The 22,552-nt window shown below is 38.4% G+C and overlaps 1 protein-coding gene across 8 annotated transcripts in view; it reads right to left on the bottom strand.

The window, feature by feature from the left end:
- LOC107227796 (rap guanine nucleotide exchange factor 2) overlaps positions 1 to 22,552 on the bottom strand; it is a 105,548-nt gene that overhangs the window by 74,274 nt on the left and 8,722 nt on the right. For all 8 annotated transcript variants that reach the window (XM_046746588.1, XM_046746585.1, XM_046746586.1 and 5 more), the window contains exons 2-4: positions 7,075 to 7,907; positions 5,113 to 5,240; positions 4,151 to 4,234 (exon numbers count right to left, since the gene is read on the bottom strand). In XM_046746588.1, coding sequence (XP_046602544.1) covers positions 4,151 to 4,234; positions 5,113 to 5,240; positions 7,075 to 7,143 — 281 coding nt within the window. In that variant the 5' untranslated portion in view covers positions 7,144 to 7,907. The remainder of the gene's footprint in view (positions 1 to 4,150; positions 4,235 to 5,112; positions 5,241 to 7,074; positions 7,908 to 22,552) is intronic.

The raw sequence follows: 22,552 nt of genomic DNA, 5'->3' as shown, positions 1-22,552 counted from the left end.
TACATTGCGGTTTTTCATTGATGAAAGAATGAAAGAAATACGAACATGTGTAAATAATATTTTTGTTTCCGTTTTTCATATTTCCTCGACAAGTTCATTCGTAAAAAGAAGTTGCGATGATTCAGGTGTAAGTACGGAAAAGATGCCGGTGAATTTTTATCATTCGACTTTGTTTTTATTCATATCTCTAATCTCTATGAAAATGTTAAGATGGAAAGGAAGGTGTTCACATTTGTTTGATGAATTGATAAGACTGACGAAACAAAAAAGAATGGAATCAACAACTTTCAAAATTCGATTTCGTCAAGTCTTCAAAGATGTTAGTTTGAAAGGAAATATTTCCAAATTCGACAATTAAATTATTGCGCAGTTTCTTCATTTTCATACACATATCGTTGTTGTTGTTATTGTTGTTATTCGTGAGACAGCAGCCCGGTTGTAACGGGATATATACGATCGTCGTGACACATTCGTTGAATCACGCGACGACGACGAGTCGCTTATAAACCGCAGGCAGCGTCGTCTTCCGTGTAAAATAAAATTGCACAAACTAATTTGTCGTTAAAGTAATTATACGCGCGCATCACGTGTATACGGTCTAATTTACCTGCCCGCCTGCCTGACATGACACGAAGATGAAATTAAGAAGTGAGAGCCGAAATACAAGTTGCGATTGCAACTTATTGCGCGTATCGAAATAGATTGACCCAAATGGCAAATCGCGTAAATATTTTAATCACAATGCATGCAACGAAGATATTCGTACAGGAAACGAAAGAAACAACAAAAGTAACAAAATGGAAAGAAAATATGGAAGAAAACTTGGCCGACGTCTTCGCGAAAGTTGCAGAAATTTCTTCACTTGGACTTTTTGTATAATTTTCATTCTATCCTCTTTCGTGGTTTTCAAGAAGTATAAACGAAGGGAATAGTGTAGGATATAAATGAAAATAAAATACGACAATTAATTATGATAAAAGGGATCCAACCGATCGAAGGAAAAGATTTATAGGCACGGGATCCGTGTTCAACACGCTCGACGCAAGAAGAGCGATTGCTGTGTAAGATGGATTATTTTGCAGCCCTTCGCCGTTTTTCACGTGGGTGTTGAACCGATGTAAAAAAGATCCTCGGTAAGCTCCACCTCTCAACGGAGATGAGATAACAAGAGAAAAGATGAGAGGAAGAGGAAAAGAGAGGTCAGCCCGCTCCGGATTATCTTGTCTATCCTCTCCGCAGTCCTTTTTATTCGCCCCCTAAACCAGCCCCTGTATTTTTAACACGATCGTGTCTACGTAACACGAAGTTTTAATATTTTCAATGCAGGTACAGAAACTCGAGTGAAATGCGCGCGCGTCGTTACGGAATATTTGCTTGTCCAAAATGTCCTTAAAAAATGTGTAAAGGTAATACATCGCGTAGAAATTCTGTATCGAGAAAATTTTCAGTTATACCTGATACACATACGTGTACGATAAAAAAAAGTACACGACATAACAGTCATTAACTATAGTATTATTTTTTCAGCATAATCGGCAGAATATATATGTCCTTGGTTAGAGGTAAAAAGAGGAAGAATAAGAAACAACAAATGAAAACTTACAGTTTTGCATCTGTAATCCGGATAAAATCCATTGCCATATGTTTTTGTAATTACGGTAAAAATATTAAAATATTAGACTGTAATTTCCTATAGTACTTTACGTACCTGTGATAAAGTTAAATTTTTATAAATATATTTTTGCTCTCTGCGCACTGGAGTGTATGAGGTAAAACTTTTTTTTTTCAAATTAGTCACGAATGAATGACAAAGGAACGATTCGAGGTATTGAAATTTTTTCAATTTTTCCTACCACAAAATTCCGTACACTTTGTGTTTGTCACAGTTTGCAGAAAATGGCGTGACACTGTGCAGTCTCGAATTGAAACAAGCTTTCGAAAAGTGTTTAAAATGCGATAAAAAGCCATTGCAGATTATGAGAACGAGGAATGTAGATAAAAAAAAAAAGAAAATTGATCAGAACTAAAACGAAAAAATCTGCGTTTATATCGATCCATCCTCTTTTTTCCGCCTCGTCAGAATTGAGCTCGTATATATGTATACACACACACACACACACACACACACACGTGTAGTTAGACAACGACTGCAGGGGAGCGAGGATCGTTCGTTCAATTTCCGCCTGGATTAACCTCGGTCAAAATATAATCGTTATTGGCGAGTGTGGTTACAAATGCCTATAATGTAGTGCATACATGTATGTACGTACCTGCCTACATACACTGCAGGAGTTATAACTGCAGTGATACGACCCTGGGGAGGCGAACGAAGGAAGGATGGAAGGAAGGAAGGAGAAGGGAGGAAATCGCCGCGCACCCTCCCAACAACTGCGTGCGGGGAATATTGTGCACGAATGTGTGTATGCATGTTTATACACATGTACGTACACCGGGTATATCAACGCGTCGGGATGTAGAAACTAACGATGAAAGTAATCGATGCATCGATTAATCGAGTCGAAAAAAATAATCGAACAAGAAAAATGAATCGTTTAATCGATTACTTCGTATTTCTTTGAAACGTTCCATTTGAAAGGAAAATTTCGTAGATATCAGTACGTAGTCTTAATGGCGGAGAAGTTATTTGATAATTTATACTTTCGTTCGAAATATTTTTCAATATCAGGTGAAAATCTTCATTTATCTTTCACTTGTTATATCAACTAGGTACTCGGTAAGTAAGACTGTGATATAACAATTGATACTTTGATCACATAAATTGATATCGTATCGCGTCGTTAATGGGAGTAAAAAAGAAAAAGCGATTATTTTCGGTCGTTATTAGTCGAAACCTTGAAACGCGTGTAACGTACGTAAAGCGTTTTTCAGTCGTATCATCATCCACGGTGGCAACGAGGCAAGCAGGCTGCAGGAAAAGGGATGCTGCCCCGATTCGCGGACGAGTGAGGCTGCGATGGACCCTGATCGCGCGTCCTTTGCAAATCGGTCAAGCGTTATGCTCCAGGGGGCGAGAGAAGAGGAGAGGATGGTAATGTTAACTCAACACTCGAGCACACGCGTAAACACGAGGCGTACGAGGTATTTTGCAAATATCGATTATATCAATATACCCGCGTATGTGTGCAAAGACCGTCGAGAAGAGATTATTTATATTCAGCGTTAAAAATTCAACAGCTCGTGTATAGTTCGAATGTTTTCTGTTTTACCTTCTTTTTTTTAGATTTGGTAAAAAAAAAAATGTCAAACGTTATAATTTCGTATCGTCGCTCTACAGGGTTAAACACTCGATTAATCGTCAAATGAAAAATGTGTGAAAACAAGAATCATTAGATACACGCGAACGTTAATAAACTTTGTCAAACTCGTCACACTTTTTATTTTTTCAATTTTTCTGGTAACCTAGTACATTCTGCAAGGGAAAAATTCAATTCGATAGATCCGTCGGCGATTTTTATCTTTCTGGTTTTTTTTTTTTTTAAATTCAATATCGGCAGATCGGAAAGAAAACTTTCTGCTGATAAAAACGTTGACTAATGTACAACGTAACGGTTTGGCTATTACAAATCAGGATAAATTATGATCCCAAAACTCAATTGCCGCGTGATATATACGGTTCGCAGAAAAGCTTCGCTACTGCAAGAGTGAAAATCTCGTCGATACTATAATTTCACGTTAACATTCAACATATGTCTGTATAACAAACCTTGCCGCGGTTCATGAAAGTTTATTTTTCACCACGTCACGTCATGTCACATACAATTATTCAACCTTCGTCTAGGACCTCGTAATACATAGAACTTGAATCGTGTAACACGATAGACACGCTGGTATATCATTTTTACACGCAAGCGCACGAGCGTTGAAAGGATATTATAATATGAAAAGGTTCTGACTTTTATATCGAAGTTTGCTGCACGCTGCAGGATCCGATTTCATTCCGGACTCGTATTATTTGACGTACGTAACTGGTTTCCATTCGGTTTATACACTACTTCCATTTATCGTTCTCGTTTTGTACGGGGGTAAACGAGTCGGTTGTGATTCGTGAAACCGTGCTTTTGTCGAAAAATAAAAAAAAAAAAAAAAAAACAAAAAATGGCGATAAAAAAACAATCATCGATCGACTCACCTGGAACGGGGCAGAAACATGGATCCATCAATGAAGACGGAACCGGACAGCAGGATGTACCAGCTGGTCGCGAGTTCGCCGGTGCTGAAATAAACGATATTCATTCGCATACCGCAGATGATAGTGTAACGATGTTCCGAGGATGAATGAATCGTTTAACATGATCGTGAATTAACGATTCATTTTTCTATTTTCAATTTTTTCTCCTTACCGTTTCCGTTTTCTTCGATTACAAAAAAGATACGAACCGTATTATAATATTATAAAATGGGATCACTGTTTGACGGAGAAAGCGAGAGAAGCCCTGGCATAAAGCGCGGATTGTTAATTATATAACAGTTCGCGGAATAGGATGACATGTCTGTATGTTACGTCGGTATATTCGCAAATAATAAATAATTTATCGCAATGTTTGAGAAACCGCGACAAATATAAGAAAATTAAGTAGAATAAAAAATTGAGAAAGAACGATAACGATGCAAAGACGAAACCTTTTCGAAAATCTGTAAGATGCGTTAAACAAACTTACAGTGGCGGAATCTGTCTCGCAACTTTCAAACTTGGCGCCAAGCAGGCCCAACGAAGCGAGGATTATCACGCGTCGGTAAAACAGTTTCAATTCTAAAAAATCTCGCTTGCGAGCCGATAATTCAGATTCCTTACTTGACATCAACTGGGTTCTACATGGAGAATTTCTAGATGGAGGCAGTAAGGTTGCCGCGATCATTTACGACCACGTGTTTCCCGTCGACGTTTCTTTGTTTTTCTCTCCCGCCACTCCGTTTCGCGCAATTATTTTTTTTATGCTCGCCAAGGCGGATATTTTTTAAAACGTACATCTTCGAACCGTTATCAACAGGTTTGTACAATTCTATGCGACGAGTGGTTTTCGCACACGAATGAAATGAATCGGCGGTAGAATTAGGCATATTTATTACACATGTTTAAAATGTTATACTCACTAGTATAGCACATGATTCGCATGGTGTCGCTCGTAGCGAACAATTTTGCACAATCCACGAAGTATGGAATCCCTGCAGGGTCGAAGTGCCTCGAGACCCAATAATCCGTAATAAATAATCTGCAGATCCTGAAACACGACGAAAAGTAAAAATGATAGTACAGAAACAGTTTTATTAATGGCTCTAATCTCGTGGTTTGAATAAATTCAGCAAAATTCAATCTAGAAACTTCTCTAGGAAATTAATTCAACATGCGCACTGAAGACAAATAAATAAATAATAATTCAGAGCTTGATCTAAATCGATGACGTTTTCATGCTGAAAATCAAATAACGTACGTAACTCGAGCTTATACTTATATTGTACATATTATGTGTATACGTATAACTGGATGTCGCGACGTCGTTCAGTCTGAAAATGAAAGAAGCTGCGGGATCGCAGAGTTCCAAGGTTGAATTTTTTTTTGGAAATGAAGTCAACGGAGAGAAAAGAAGAAAACTACAAGTACGTCGTAAATTCGCAATCTTCTCGATGGAATGAAAAGAAATGTACGTATTGTACATGTACGATGTGTATGATATATATGTGCACGTATTATGTATATCTATAGATGTGTATCCTAATCTGGTGGCGATATGTTTTCGTTCTGGTATAATAAAAGTGGGACACGATGCTGGATGAGCAGCTTGCACGAGTAGCAAAACGATATATCTCAACTCGCGATCGCGTTTCACGTCTTTCCCACCAATGATTCAAGATTGTTTTTCGCCCCATAAGTATATAAGTATATATATATATATATATATATATATATATATGTGTTCAAGTCCACCACCTTATTAAGAAGAGTGTTTGTCCAATTCTATCTACTCTTCGATATCTTTCTGCATACTTTGAAAACTTTCTGTCTAAAAGGTTGGTCAATTTAGAAAAAATTTCAAACCGTAATAATGATATTCTTAAAAACATTTTTTTTAATCAATTATCGATATTTTTTACAACCTCCAATTGATAGGACAAGTATTGTAAACAGTTGATAAGATAAGTAAGTAGTGTCCTTTTCGTTTCGTAGAGGAAAAATAAATTTAAAAAAAAAAAATAAAAATATAATGCCGATAGAATTGTACGTCGAACTAGATACAGTTGCGTAGAAGTAATTTATACACAGATCTCGATCTATGATCTAGGCGGAGCGTGGATTTGAACGCGATTGAGAACAGAGAAGAGAAAAAAGAAAATTGAAAACACGGTTCGACTGCTAAGCTCGCTTGCGGAAGACGAGGTTATCGTTGAAATTTCCTCGGGCCACTGAATCCACGAACCGGGGTCTAGTTCCACATAGATAAGGAATATATCAATAAAAGAGCTGCTGCTTAACGTATTGGAGGAAATTCCCTAGGCAGAAATATTTTCGATGGTTAGAAATAAAACGAGGTTGAAGTTAGTGACGTCATCGTAACGATTGGAAAAAACTTCACTGTTATCTTAATATTACAGTGATTTTTAAAGGAACCAAGATTTCGAAATATGAGAGTTTGTTCTGTTTCGTTACGATTTAACCGAATTTCAGACAATTTCGAAATGCCGAAATAACGGTTTTTTCACCACCCATCAGACAGTAAACGCTAGCACAAACTTCAAAACACACCGACCTATGCATTTTTTCTTAATACGCGCCACTGTATCGATAATCGTTGTCTGAGATGTATTGATAATAGTTGCAACAATTTTTTTCCGATTGTAAAACGGGTACGACGTTAGGGTCGACGCTCATTTTCGTCTAGTCCGATAAAACTCACGACGGCATGCGACTTGGATTTTTTGTTCATCCGTAATGTAAGATTGGTGGTTGGCAGTGGTTGGAGGTGAACGAGGAGGACGGAGGTGGTTGGCAGTGGTTTTCTCACAGCTTTCGTGATCGTGAAACTTACATTGGGGAAAAATTAATTTCTTCCTACTAACCTGAAGAGTCCGTCTGTCTGGATCGCGGCAAAGAGCCCGAACAAAGTGGGTGTCCAGGTACTCAGTCATAATAGGCACCTGGGGCGGCTGTCCGATTTCAGCATCACATTCGTTCGATCCTCATAATTGGTCGAACGATATTTTCCTTAAACCGCAGCAAGAATCACGCCAACTAATAACAATCGATTAGAATCCATCGATCGGATCCGCGTTGCTGTTGTTTTTTTTTTTTTTTTTGTTGATTTTTGAACTTAATTGACGCGATGAAAACCGTCCAGCAGGTGTATAAAAAGTTCGTCAGTATAGTATTAGGATTAAAGACGCGCACTCTGACATTATCACTCCGAAAGTTTGTAGCGAACGTTACGCGGCACGCAAGTAGATGAAGCGGAAACGCTGCAGAAACTCGCCATCTCGATTACGATCGAAAACCGAACGATTTGCAATTATATTTTCCGATCCGCATGCACTTTGAAATACGAAAAAATATGACGTAGAATATGTCAAGAAGATAAATGAATGAATGAATGAATAAATAAATATATAAACCTAGTATAAATAGTTGCATCAGACAATTTTAGACACGCGTATAAATTTAATTCGAGAATCTGCCGATTCTTTGTTCGATTCTTCGCTCTGCAATCTCGACTCGGACGTTTCAATTTCACGTTCGATCGACGAATGGCCGATATATTATTTCCGTAATCGCGATACGTCGACGACGAAACGAACCAAATTACGCGGACAGTCCGTGTCCTCTCGAATTCAGCTGAAACTTCGTAAGTCGAGTCGTTGCTGACTGACTAGCCACGTGACAGATGGAGTAGCCGCATCTGGAACACAAGGAAACAGAAGGTACGTGTCATATATTACGAGTGTGTAACGCGTGTCACGTCATACGCTTGTGCGTGTAATGAGGCAAGAAAAGTAGGTGAACGTGAAAAAGTAAGAAAGAAAGAAAGAAAGAAAGAAACGAGGAAACAAGCAAAGGGACGAAGAAACCACGACCTATTATTACAGGCATACGCCTGAGGTACGTTTGTATAGGTATACACGTACGTACACACATCGTATGTGTAACAGAGAAAAGACGACAGCTGTTTCAGGTTACCCTCTTAATGCGTTATACGAGGCACGTGTCCTGAGGTACTTTCTTAACGCGTTTCGCATATTACATGTTTCTGCGTAAGATGATAAAACAATTTTTCATTAGAATACAACGAATTGGATGACATTTTTTTTTTATCATTCTGATCCTCTTCGTTTTTTGATCACACAAATAATCCTCTTCATCTTCTTCTTTTTCTCTCGTTTATTGTTTCGCACAATTTCTGGTTGAATTTGAAAGATTTTAAAACGATCGCAAGGTTAGTTAATCCACCGAAATTTATACGAACTTTGAATATTTACGAAGTACTTTGAAAAACATACGAAGCTTCGAATCATTGCTCGAATCGGTCGCGAATTTGAGTAGCAAAATATTCGTTATACCTGTCCGCGAACTCAGCTTCTATATATAATAGAATACGGGGTCATAGAGAAAATGGATCGATTCTCTGGGAGTATCGATCAAACGCAAGTCTGGGGTTGGTTCAAGGCACGTATACCTACACAGGATAGAAAGCTATTCGCGGATAATATGAGTCAACGGATGGAAAGAGCGCGATATTCTCGACGTCAAAATATTCCAAGTGTATATTATACATTTATACATGTATACACACACAAACGCACACACACATATATATATATATATATATGTATATACAAACGGACGTACGTCACCGAGGTCCAGGAACTTCGCAAAGCTTTTTTCCGTCGATGGGGAAAAGGATGTTTGCGAGCTTTTTTGTCACGTGCAATATATACAGCATATAAATATAACCTTCGTAATATATAATGTATATAAAGGAACGAAAAATAAAAACAACAAATTACGTAGCGCACAGAGTAATTATTGTAATTAATATAAAATATTCATTAATATATAAACTTCGGTCGCGATTCATTTTTATATGTCTTCATATTTTATACGTATTGGACAATTTTTTTGGTTCTTTTGTTTTTTTAAGCGACAAAGACACGCAGTTTTTATAAAATAACGCGGAATAGCGAACGAATACGAAATTATTTATCTGACGGATGATTGATGTGAGAAAATGTTCTTCTGAAAATTCGCTTAATTTTTTCGGGAAAACGAGCTTTTTGAAAATGTGCAATCAACACTATTCTTCGTCATAGTAATGGAAAAAGTTTTGCATAAATTCTCTTTTTCCTGCAGTGATAATTTTGACCAGTGGTCGGAGAAGGGTTTCATCCGACAGTTAGATCTTGAGGTCGCATCCGAGGAGGAGGACGTTCGGTTCGTCAGCCGACCTTGGGTAAGTGAGTGACGTCAGAGGCGATACCGTAGCCGCATACCTCAGGCAAGCTCGTCGATGTTCGGCTCTCTTGTGAATGCTGTACCTGCACCGAAGCACGCGGAGGATGCGAGATTGATAAAGAGACGAAATTGACGTCGAGCCGACCGATGACGATGATGGGGCGGGGTTGAAATTCCGAATTTGAAAGGTTCGGGAGAAGCGGAATTACGAATTTTTTTGTGGCGAAACTTGAAGTGAAGAAATCAAACCGATTGACGAAGCAGCAAAGTTTCGAATGGTCCGAAACACGACGCTCAATGTTCCGAAAAGGAAAAATGCGAAAATGGTGAAACTCCGACGAGTCAAAGTTCCGAAAGTGCGAGAATGATAAGATTTTTAAATCTGAAACATGGAAATTTTGAGTGATCCAAGATTTTCAGTTCTTGGTGAAATTTCGCTACTTTGACGTTTCTTCGTTTCTGATTTTTTTACATCCACTCGTTGTGCAAACTACGCTTTCTGATTGTGAGTATATTTTACTTTCGAAATTTTACTCCATCGAAACCTCATTTTTCAGAATTTTGCTCTATCGGATGTTTACTTTTCGGAACTTTACTCTATCGTAACTTGAATTTTCGGAATCCTCTATTTCGGAACTTTGAGCCGTCGAGTTTTTCTTTGTTGTTTTGTAAAAGTTTAATTTCGTTACTTCAAGTTTCGCGATAAAAAAATTGCGGAATTTGGCACTCTTGGAACTTTTCTATTTCGGAACTTCAACTCTGCCCCGATGATGACGACGATGATGATGATACGGAAATCCGCGACAAGTTCCGCCACTTGTTATTAGAATCGCCCGAACCGCGATCATGAATTGCAAAATCGCGTTTACCACACGACCTAATTGAATTCTACGAATTTGATTATTCATGTGACATTTATTTAATGATAAATCCGCGTTACTTCGTAATTCTACCGTCGTTGACAAAAAGGGGCCGCAGGTTCAGCGAGATAAAACACCGCAGGCTGAAGCGAGCTGCAGGGTGTATAGCTAAGGAAAAGGTAAGGAAGGTAAGGTATACGCGCATATATCATTATATCCACAAGATGGGTTACTCGAGGTGAAACTGGTTTACGGTCAGTCAACGCGAGACGCAACTCGGTGAGTTTAATTCTCCCTGCATTCGCCTCCCTCTCCTCCTCCTTATCCCCCGTAGTCGTCGATACCTGCTACTATCGAATGACGCTGTCCTCGATTGATCGGAAAAATCTCTTTATGCGCTAGTAACTCACCGACTCTATTCACTCGTGCCTGTATCGCGTGTATAACATGCCTGTGACATGCCTAAGCAACTATCCATCTACCCGCAGGTACAAAGAGCGCGAGTCACGGAAGCTGGGACGAGATCCGTCGGCTGTCTCCTCTCGATCTCTCTCTCTCTCTCTCTCAGGTTGGAGGTAGAGAGAAGAGACAAGAGAGAGATAAGAAGCAAGTAGGAGAGCGTCAAAATTACCGCGGGCTAATAATGCTGCACACATGTGTGCATAAACATATTATAATATGTGTAGGTATTGATATTGAAAACACAGGGCTCTTTTGTATCGCGCGTGTTTTTTTTCTTTTTCTTTTTTTTTTTTATTATACGAGTATACGTATACACTCGCATTTGACGATTTTTATCTCACGCGCTTCATTCGATTCAATTACAAGTTTTTTGCTCGCGATACGAAAAACTTTACGCAGTGGGTGTGAGTTTGCCTTGCTTGTAATTATAATAGGCACGTGTAATATTATTATGTATACTATATGAATATTGCAACAGACGTCGACTTGTGTAGTCGACGAAAATGGATCGAATCGTTTTCAGTCAATAAAATATCTTCAATGACTGTGGAAAGGTAGAAAGATAAAACGGTCTTGTGAACATATTTTGGATGACAAGTATTGGGGGAAAAAAGAGACGATCGTTCTTACGCTATAATTTATAAAAAATAAAAGCTGTTCGAATACGTGTATATATATACTCTACAATTAAAATATATTAAAACTTTTTCACAAAAACCGAAGGAACATAAAGAAATATAATAAACAATACGTTTTATATCGTGCTTTCTGTAAACAAAAATAGAATGCGATTAGAAATTTTTCATGCTTAATGCGGTGACAAAACTCCGCAGTTTAAACAAATCCGATGAAATGTGTTCTTTGTAATGAGCACGCTGAACGTGTATTTTAAATGAGTTGTACACTTGGTGAATTTAATAAATTCATTCTCGTCAATATTATTCTACTGTATTGTATTTTATCAATGAATTGTGCAGATGCCGCATCGTTAGTTGTTAAAATTGCCCCGAAAATATGATAATACAATAGTATTCTAATTACGCCCATGCGCGATTTCTTAATTACTGCATGCATAATGCGTCACAAAGTTTCAATCCTAAAGTTTTTAATCTCTCTCTTTGTCTCTATCTTTTCTTTTTGTTTTTTTTTCCGTCCTCGCTGCTTTTATTGTTTTCTACGTCGTTGGCACTCTTTTCCCATCTCTGTCACAATATCGTACAACATCGCTATTCGATGAACAATAAATATCTGTCTATCTCTATTGATCCGATTCAATTTATTTATTAATTTTTCTGTACTCGATCTTCGCTTAAGTTAACTTATACCTGTGTAAATTTCACTTCTTGTCTCGTGAGTTACCTTTTTTGTAAATCATACAAGGATATCCTTATCCAGCATTGCTACATGGATGAATAAACTTATCCATTTCTTTCTTTATTTTCAACTTTTATCATTAATTATGCAGACATGGTTCCAACCAACACTATAAATGATTGAAAATTGCGTTCAAGTTGCTCACGTACACTTTTTACCCTACAGTTCGACTTGGAATAATAAATCATCATTCGTTCATTCTCTCTTTCTCTCTTCCTTGTTTTTTTCCCCGCACTTTCGAATCGACCGATGCAGCGAGATACGCCGGGATGCGATGCTATCTGTGACGTGATGCGACGTAATACCGGATCACAGGTACACGCGCATGCCGCACGCCTTTTATTCACCATCATACCTGCGTACTAATCGCTTCTTCATTCATTCGCAACTGATTCCCTCCTCCTTCATTCAGCCATTCAAAAGTCAGTCCAAACCCGAATCTCCGCAGGGTATACGAAATGAATTCCGTTTTGCAAACGAGAACGTTATACAAATATTATAGTATACCGTCTATGCGGTAATTATAAGCCATAAGACGGCAGAAAATGACGGTATAATTAGACTTGGAATCAAACTGACAAAAATAAAAAATAAGAAAGAAAGAAAGAAAAATGAGGAATTGGGAAGCTTGTAGTAAAAAATATCACGATAGAAATAAACTCAATTACGTCATCGTTTTTCTTCGGTTTCAACTATCGCGTAAAACGTTATAATCCGTTAATCGAATATTACAATAAATAATAACAAACAATTAACGTTTAACGTGAAAACTTGTTGAAACAATATGAAATTTTACTCATACTAATAAGCATAAAAGATCAAAAAATTGGCAATAAAATCGATGTAATCGATCCAGAAATATGAAATAATTTTTTTTGTATATTTTCAAACAGTAATTAATTAAAATCTGTACTAACTGTTTTCGTATATTGATTATTAAACTTTGCGACAATAATAAAACGACTAGCGAGCAATGAATGCAATGATAGATATGAAAAAACGGCTGCATACATCATGCTTACAACACACGTGTCGATAGTCTAGCCGGATGATCCAGAGGCGGCGGCGTCGCGAACACCCGTGAGTATTAATTTAACCCTTTGTTTCCGGTCGTATAATCCCTCCCTCCTTATCCCCTTCTTTCCGCTGCACATGATCCGCATCCGAGTCGAGGCGAGAAGAGAGAGAGAAAGAATGAGAAAGAGGGAGGGGGAGGGAGAGGGAGAGAGAAAGGGCTCGATTTTTGGTCCAAGGCATGACGTCGCCACCCGTCGAGTTTGGAAGAAAGAAAAAGGAGGGAGGAGGGAGGAAAGACGACGAGTGCCGTGGGCGAGAGGATCTCGTCCCTCGAGTTCCCGAGAGGCGGAGGGTGACCTCCTTACAGCGAGCCACTAACGACTTCGCCGAGGGGTGAGAAGAGGGCCTTATTTTCCACCCCCGCGGAGGCCGAGGAAACTCGGATGTTGGTAGGTGAGCGACTTCCTCCTCTCCCAGGGCGTAACGAAGGCTTGCTCGGCACTTTTACTTCCGACTTTTATGCTTCCTGTAAAGCTTTGAAGAAGCATTCGACGTATGATTACAGATAGCGGGGAAAGAAGAAACGTGACGAAAACGAAGCTTGCGAAAAATCATTTCGGAGATATTCGGAAGCGTGGATTGGAAGATTTCAATAATTTTTAATTATTTCAATTTTCAAGATGATCGGTGATTTCCAACGATTTTAAACGATTTCAAACAATTTCATATTCAAGTCTAAGCGATTTGAGCTTGGATTTCAAACAATTTCGTTAAGCTTGCGGAGCTGTGAAGCTCGTCTAGTTTCATTGATGTAACTGACAAGGTTACCGTGGTATAAAAAGTGAATATTTTTTAACCCTGAATTTTACGAATTCTAAAAACGTTTATGAAATTTTGCAGTATGTATTTCTATAGACCACAATTTGGTATTAATCTGACACTACCCTCAGTTAATTCAACAACACAATTGTTATTAAATCTTGGAAATGACCACAAAATCGTTCTACAGTAGTATAAATCACTGATTAATTTTTTTCAATTATTTAAAGGCGCGAATCTGTTACGGTCAACGGATTTCGAGCTGAATAATTTTTGTAGCGAAATTAAAATTCAAACATCAAAGAAATTTCTAGTCGAATCACAATGCTCGTTGTAATATACAAAAATGATGTTTATATTTCTTGAGAATGCTGTATAACTAAACTCTAGGACGACGGAGGCGAATAATTCATACGTAAAAAAATTTACGCTTCATTGTTACGGATGAGAATGTCTCTGCAAAATTCTTCGCTACACCTGTACAGTGACAGAGAATCCGCTCTGAAGTTGCTCCTAAAATCGACCATACACAAAAGTTAGTTACGACTGCGTCAGATAAAGCCGACATATAAACGTCTCCTATAAACAAAGAAACACGAAGTTGGGAAACGTGACTTTTATCGTCGAATTGCCGAAACGCCAGCAGCAACAGCAGCAGCGGCATGCAGCCGTTTGGACAAAAAACTTGCGCAATTTCTTACGCTATCTTCCGGTTGGCGTACGGAACCCCGGGGAGATGGAACCCAGGCCTACACCGCAAAGGCTGTGACGAAATTTCACGCTACGGCATGCATCGAGATCAGTCGTAGATGATCCCGAGCGTCTCGGTGGTCCAATCAAAACAAACCAACCTCGTTTAGTCAGTCAGTCGTCAAGGAACGAATCCTCGTCTCTGGTTGTTTTTTTTCTTCTTCAAAAGACAGAAGTCGATTAACACCGATTTTACCGCGTAAAAATCCCAGAGTGCGGAATAATCGTACAGATGATGAACAAGAAAAAAAGAAACAAATTCAAAAACGAATATCTAACGATGTACATAATTAATCACCGCTGTAATCTGGTGTAAACGGGTTACTGTAATCTCATGTATTTTTTGTAATTTTTTGTATTCCTTGCAGTCTTTTGTATTCTTTGTACTCTATTGTATTCCCTGTTATGTTTTTACAATCTCCATACCTATAATCTTAGGTAATCTTTGTGATCTCTGTAATATTTCTATAATACCTGTAACCAGTTTTAAACCTTGCAATTTTTGTGATTTTTTGTAATTCTTGCAATCACTCTGATTGTTTGTAATCTTTTGTAACCTTGCTGTTATCTTTCAAATCATCTTGCAATTCCATTAACCTTTTGCAATGTCAGCACTTCTTTGCAATCTTTACCATTTCTGTAAACGTTTGTAAACTTCTGTAATATTTGTAATCTTGCTCCGTACTTTGCAATGTTTCTGTAACACCTACAATCATTGTAATCAATTTGTGATCTTTGTAACGGTAATAAGTGTACGCCATTTTTGCACGGTGGTTAATACAATTAAAATCCGGATGATATTGCAGTTGCACGTTGTAATTATTATTATATTTCGCCTGAGAAATTGTTCACACTATAAACCGAACGTTTTTTCAAACTGCTCGCGATAAATGTCCAATACAAAAACGTGGATAAAGGTTCTGAATTTATTGACCGTCAGAAATTGATAAGAAAAATTATCGTTTCTCTGGCAAAGATGTTTCGAATTTTAGTGCCAAAAAATTATCCTCTTCGAGAAGCAGCTTCATATAAAAAAAAAGACGTTAAATAAAAATACCCGCCATACAAGTTCGTTAAAAAAAATAAAAATGCCTGTAATATCTATATACGTAGTCTTCATTAATTAAACAGAATAATATCGTCTCACTCGGCAAGAAAGAACGTTTAACTTTCAATTTTACAGTGACTTCGAAGTAGTCAACTTTTCGAACTACGAGTACAACGCTTTGCTCTATATCATAATTTACCAGTTTTTCAACATTCCTAAAATTACGAAATAACGATTTCACCGACACGTGAATCATTCCAATAACGTTACCAATCTTAGGCCTCGTTACAAGCATCGATAGATATTACTTCGTCAAGAAAAAACAAAAAACAAGAATCAAGTCGCAAAATGCGTGTATCGTTTTAGAAACTCGTAAAAAATCAACGACACAGATAGCGAATAATTGATAACAAAAAAAAAAATAAATAAAAAAAAATAAAATAAAATAATAATAAAACTGAAATAACCGCGAATAACGTCGCTATAAATATTGTTTTAACAGTGTGTGTTTGCTTCGGCGTTCTCGCATGGCTGGTCAATTGCGTCACCGTCTTCTCCGGTCAGTTTTCGAGTTCTATTCGTGGCCCGACGAATCGCCTTGCCATGGCATGGTCTCGTAAGTTCGCGTTTTGCTGCAGGCTCCCAAAGCCCGTATCGTCATATAGATACGCATAATAAATTCGCACACTCGATACGCCAAAGCAAGTACATATTACACAGGATATAGGAACGAACGAAACGATACGGTAAGTCACGCGGGATTCCTGTATACTCATAATAATGAACAGTGTGATAATAAATCGCGAGCACATGTCGCCACGTGTGTTGCGCACAGTCATCGAATGTCGCGGGTCAATCACTTCCTCCTCCTCCTACACAGGCACGTGTTAATAAATATACGCACTCGGCAAACCTCGGCGTCACTTATTAACATATATTAACTCTACAATATTATACACAAAAGTCGCAGTCAAATATTATACGTTGTACAGGTATAGGTATTTATCTTGTGTAATTTAACGCGGTGTAAAAATCATCTGGTTCTTCTCCGATCTCGGGACTCGGCATTCTCTCAGCTGGACGCCTAATTTCCGAGACTTTTACGTTACGCTGTAATATATTATGTAAATTCAACGGCCAACGCGTAGAATCGTCTCGTTCACCCCCCACGTGTGCGGCGGAAGCTGCATGTATGCGTGTGTATTAACATATCGTTTCTGTATTCTTACATTACGCAGAGAGATTCGGGCATATGGTAAGAAGCACCGATTTATCGTTGATTCTTTTATTTCAATTTTTATTTTCATTTTTGTTGCTCAATTTTCGAACAATATCACACCGCGTAAATGAGAACAAGATCATTGTAGGCGAGGCGCGATTTTAGCGTACGACTTCGATGCTGTGATGTAGAATTAAAATTGATAAAATTAGAAGACACTGTAATTTCGATGTGTTCGCAAATTTGGTATAAAATAATATTTAATGGAGTAGAGTTTCGATAATACACTCTAGAGTAATTATATATTACTGAAACGATACTAAAGACTTTCAAAGCAGTACCATTTGTTCCCTCAATAAAAATATCAGAGTTACGAATTTCAATACCATAATTATATCGCTAATCATTCCGCGATAAAGATTACATCACGTAATTTCAAAAAAACAAAAAGACGCATTCGAATACAAGTTTAATTTCATCATCTCCCAGTCTCTTTCCGTCGTAAAATTAACCAACATTCCAGATAAATTTCCATCGCATCGCACACGTGGGCAAACAAGGGTCGATTAATTCCTCTGTTCCCGCGTATTCGTTAATTCGCTTTCACGCACGCTACAACAGAGAGTGAAAAATAAGTAAAGCAAAACTTGGAAACGCACGCGTGCATGCAGGGGTGAAAAGTCGTCGTACCGCGGCTGTTATCACGTCCGTGCATTTCTCTCCGGAGGAGGGTAATCCCTACGTTCCAGGCTTCCAAAGAGGGGTCGCGGGTTCGTGCTCGGGACTCCGGCGATCCCCTGATAACGCGGCAGAGGCCAAGCCCAAAGGGCTGCATCGAATCGCGTCGCCTCTGCATCCCACCTTGGTACGATACGACACGGCTATCGGTACATAGGCGTACATAGAGACGTAGGCGTGTATGCTCGAGCGCATGTATCCGCGTACCTTACACCCCAACCCCCGAATCGATATGACGCGAGTCACGGAGCTTCGTGCTTTCCGAAAGTGCAACCGAAGGGTTTCGCTTATTTCGGGGGGATCTACACGTTGCCGAGCTGCACCCTCTACGCCAATACAAAGACCTGCAATTTTATCCCGACGATTTCCTGGGTGGTCCTTCATAGGGTTGTTTTTCAACTTTATGCTCTCTAAAGAGAAACATATTCCCTGAAAATTTGGGCTCTATGTGTCAACGCTGAGATAGTTCGCTTGATTTTGATCGAAGTATGGTGTGGAAACGACATGAATGAAAAAACTCTTTTATACTCTGTCAAATTTTATAATTCGTTGACCAACGTTGCAATATGTTTTATGACACAGTTGCTTGTTTCGTAGCTATAATTGACGGAATGATAATTTTGTGCCAATTAAACTCGAATTTTATGCATCAGAGATTTTTTGTACGATTTGTAAAGATGTGTATTTTTTTCCATTATCGTCGGTATATTTGTCAACGACTTGGAAAATTTCATAGAGCAAAAAAACCTTTTCCCACGTCATTTCCACACGAGATACTTCGATCACAAACCGGACTATCTTATCGTTAGAGTTCATATAGATAGCTAAAATTTTTTGGGAATTTTTTTTTATACGTACACATCTTTGTATATGTAACAAGACATGTAATTTATATATTAATACTGCGGTGGTTTTTACACGTTGTTATTTATTATACCATAGAAATGCAGACTGTCAAATTACATCTGCATTGTAAATTGCGCAGTGAAATAAGAAGAAGAAATAGAAGAAAAAAAAAAAACAATTCCACGACCGAAGAAACATCTCCACTAATCATTAACAAAAAATGTAAACTTGAACTTGCACGACGGTTTTACTAACAATTGTTTTTCTTATCGACCTATAAAAATCGTTAAAAATAGTATAACCCAGAGTCGAAACTGTACAATATAAAGTAAAGAAAAAAATAAATAAACAAATAAATTAAAAATTCATTCGCCGACACAAAATTACACCGTAATGTAAAAAAGTAGTGCGTGGAAAATTTTGCGTGGTAGGTACGTTATACAATACGATAAGCCTGACGGTGATCAAATCGGTGATCCGTACCTTATACGGTTATAACTGCGGTAAACTGTTCAAACTGTGTTACATCCTCATTACGTTCAGCGTCCCTCATCTCACGGTATTTAACCGCTTTTTATTATTTTATTAATTTGACTTTGCCAGTTACGTTGCGTACGACGCAAAATAGATCCTACCGTTCACCACCGTTCTACCTAATATATTCCTACAATCATTCACATACCTACCGTAACTCGCGTCTGCTCGTCGTTCCACGCATAAATTCCACATCCCGCGTGTAAGCAAACAGTCAAGGATCACCGTGACGAAGACCTTTTTACAATAATTTTCAGCCGCGAAACATACGATTCGAAATATGCGGTAATTGCTTTCTGTTCGAAACTGTTTGCAAAAAACTTTTTTTTCCTACTCATCGTAAGTGAGCTTTATCAAAAATTCAAATTTTGTGCTCAATGAATTTCTTGTTATTTATTTATTTTTTTTACCATTTCGATCACAGAAGCCAATGTAGTGAAAATTTCTTTTTTTATCATTTTGAAGTTAGTAACGTTATCCTAACGATTCACGCTGAGGAAAAATCGTTATTTTCGTGACTTCGGAATTGTTTGAAATTCATTGAACCGTAATAAAACGTGATTTTTTCGCTGATGTCAAGTTACGATAACGGTACTAACTTCAACCTCGACTTTATTTTTATCTTTTTATGCAAAATCCTGAATGTAACTGATTGACAAAAACTGAATTACGTGGCCGAAAGGGCTGAATGTAATTTATTTGACACGTTTTCATCCGACAAATGTAACTCGTGTTACTGTTTCTCAGCGTGTGTTCTAAAGATATAAAAAAAAAAAAAAAAAAATATCACAAGATTTCGAAAAACGATAATATAATAACATGGAGGGTAAACCGGAAGTTGGCATGGTTGTAACTTTATCGCCGTATAAAATCGAGTAGTAATAATAAGCCAGCTGCATTCGTTGATTTCTGTGTTTATGAAATATATATATATATATATATATATATATGTAGTAATTTACGATGGGGTGAGACGATAATAAAAAATACAATGGGGTGAATAAAAGTAAGTACGTATCGATTTTCGGCACCCTTGTGCTGGTTCGATTTTCACGTGAAAAAAAAAAGAAAATTAAATAAAGAAAACTACTCCCGTTTCTGCCACATGTGGTTATAAAATGCATGTACAAACATTCGCTTCACCGACACGTTTGCTCTACACTCTGCGTCATGCGTGCAACGCGTAAATGTTACATATATATATATATATATATATATACGCACGTAAATTTGCGTAAATATGTACACGCGTGTCTGCGCGGACGCGTAACGAACCCCAAGTTTCACGGGGCAGTCGAGCTTATGTTATAGGCGTGAGTCGCGCGATGAGCAACTCTATGAGAACTATCCCACGCACGAAAGCTATTTCGAATCTCGCATTACCCGCGCACCACCTTCCAGGTGCCATACCGTTCTAAGCGTGTAAATGTACGCGCGTGTATAAAACTCAACACGTCAGGCGAACCGAACCGTCTGCTGCCGTTGGTTATCTACGCACTTCCTTCAGCCACGGCCCTAATTAATAGACCCAGGTATATGTGTACAACATGTCGTACCTTTATGGTGTTTGCTAGAAAACGTGCGGAGGTATTAAGGGTTTGAAAAAATTACGCGGGAAACGCCGTTACGAGCAGAGGATCCAAAAATGGCAAGGTGAAGACTGATTCTTCTTTTTTTGTATTTTATTTTTTTCATTTCGCTTCTCATCGTTCGTCCAACTGTTATTTCCCATTCTTTGTCTGTACGGTCGCTGTTTTCGAATGATCATTTATTCGCGAATATTGTCGAAAATAAGACGAGGAATATAGACGTGATTGTTAATTTTTACGCCTGTAGGTGCAGAGAAAGTAAGGTACGAAATTAAGCTTACAAACGCATACACGGATCATCGGTAGTCCGACTTTGTTCTCGGAGAAATTTTTATTTGCGTATAATAAAATCATTAAAAGTTCGCCGAGTAATCAGTCCAATTAATTGCACTCACTTAAATTACAGACCATAATGACGATCGGTTATTGAAATTTAACAAAAGCACGATCACGTTTTGTAGAAATAAATATGACAGCGGAAATCGATCGTTAACGTGTACATGATACCAATGTACGAAACGACGAGTTAAACGAGTCTGAAAATCCGTCGAAATGATTTCAGCGAAGCTCAATGATTCGCGCATCCTTGATCTTCAAGGCCACGGTCGAAGGCCGATCATCGTCGAGTAAAAGTACACGAGTGTACACTTTTAGTTACACGTACGTAGGTGTATACGTGTGAGGAGTAGATAGAAGGGGAAGTAAACGAGAGATTTTCTTTGCGTGGAGTGAAAAATTCCGAGGATCGCGTGTCTGTCGTCGCAAAGGGCGAGAGTGGGATATAATGATAAAGATAATAGTAACTCGAGGAGGTGGAGGAGGAGGAGGAAGGATCCTCGAGATCAAGGATCTGCGGCTGTGAGATGGCGTATATTCCAGTTTCCCATCGAAGTGATTCGACACAGGGATTCCTAAACTCCTTGGAAAGTTTGGACGGCGTAAAATGGAATCCGCCGATATTAGTTTCTTCTTCTACTTCGCTCTCGAAGCGCAAGTGCAACGCATCTCGTTTCAGAATTTCAAATGCTAAGGTTGTCGGTGTCTTTGTTGAATATTTGCAAGAATAAAAAAAAAAAATCAATTCCATTGTTACCGAAAATTCGTGCATAAGAAACGATTCTTCTTTTCTTCATCGTCAAAGTTGTCGTCGAAATTATCGACACTGAACAGTCATAAATTTCGATATCGAACATCGAGCGTGGCGTGCAGCGGGTGACATTGTTACACGACATTGTGACAATGCTCGTCGATCCGGCGATGGTGGGTACGAGGAAGGAGGAAGGAGGAAGGAGGAAGGATGAACGGGGCTGTACGTGGTCGCGCATACTTAGCGATCGCCACTTCCGGTCTGAAGCTCTTCAGGGCGGTACTTTCCTACGCCTCTGCATTCCCTCCCTCCCTCTCTCTATGTCTCTCTCTCTCACACGTGGTGCGTTATGCCCGGAGAACGACCCCGGTTTTACAATATACGTGAACACGCGCGTGCAGGTGAGCGAGAAGAGGGAAGGTATATTTTACATTACCTACCTATGCATAAACACACACACACACACACACACACACACACACACACATATATATATATATAACACTTCAGCTCTAGACGGGGTGTCCAATTAATTAGAACACGAAACCCTCAAAGTTCACATTCGGTTCTTGTATGAAAATGCCTGTATATATATATGTATATATATATATATATATATATGTATGTACTCCCGTATAATAATAATAATTGTTTTTTGGTTAGGATTCAAGATCCGCGAGTCTCTGTAATGTAACTTTAATTACAGGGAGGTAAAATTTCCCCGGCTTCGCGGCAGCGAAAATAAAAATAAA

This window comes from Neodiprion lecontei, chromosome 1 (genome assembly GCF_021901455.1).
Source record: "Neodiprion lecontei isolate iyNeoLeco1 chromosome 1, iyNeoLeco1.1, whole genome shotgun sequence".
Taxonomy (NCBI): Eukaryota; Metazoa; Arthropoda; class Insecta; order Hymenoptera; family Diprionidae; genus Neodiprion; species Neodiprion lecontei.
This window is presented reverse-complemented; position numbering and strand designations above follow the sequence as displayed.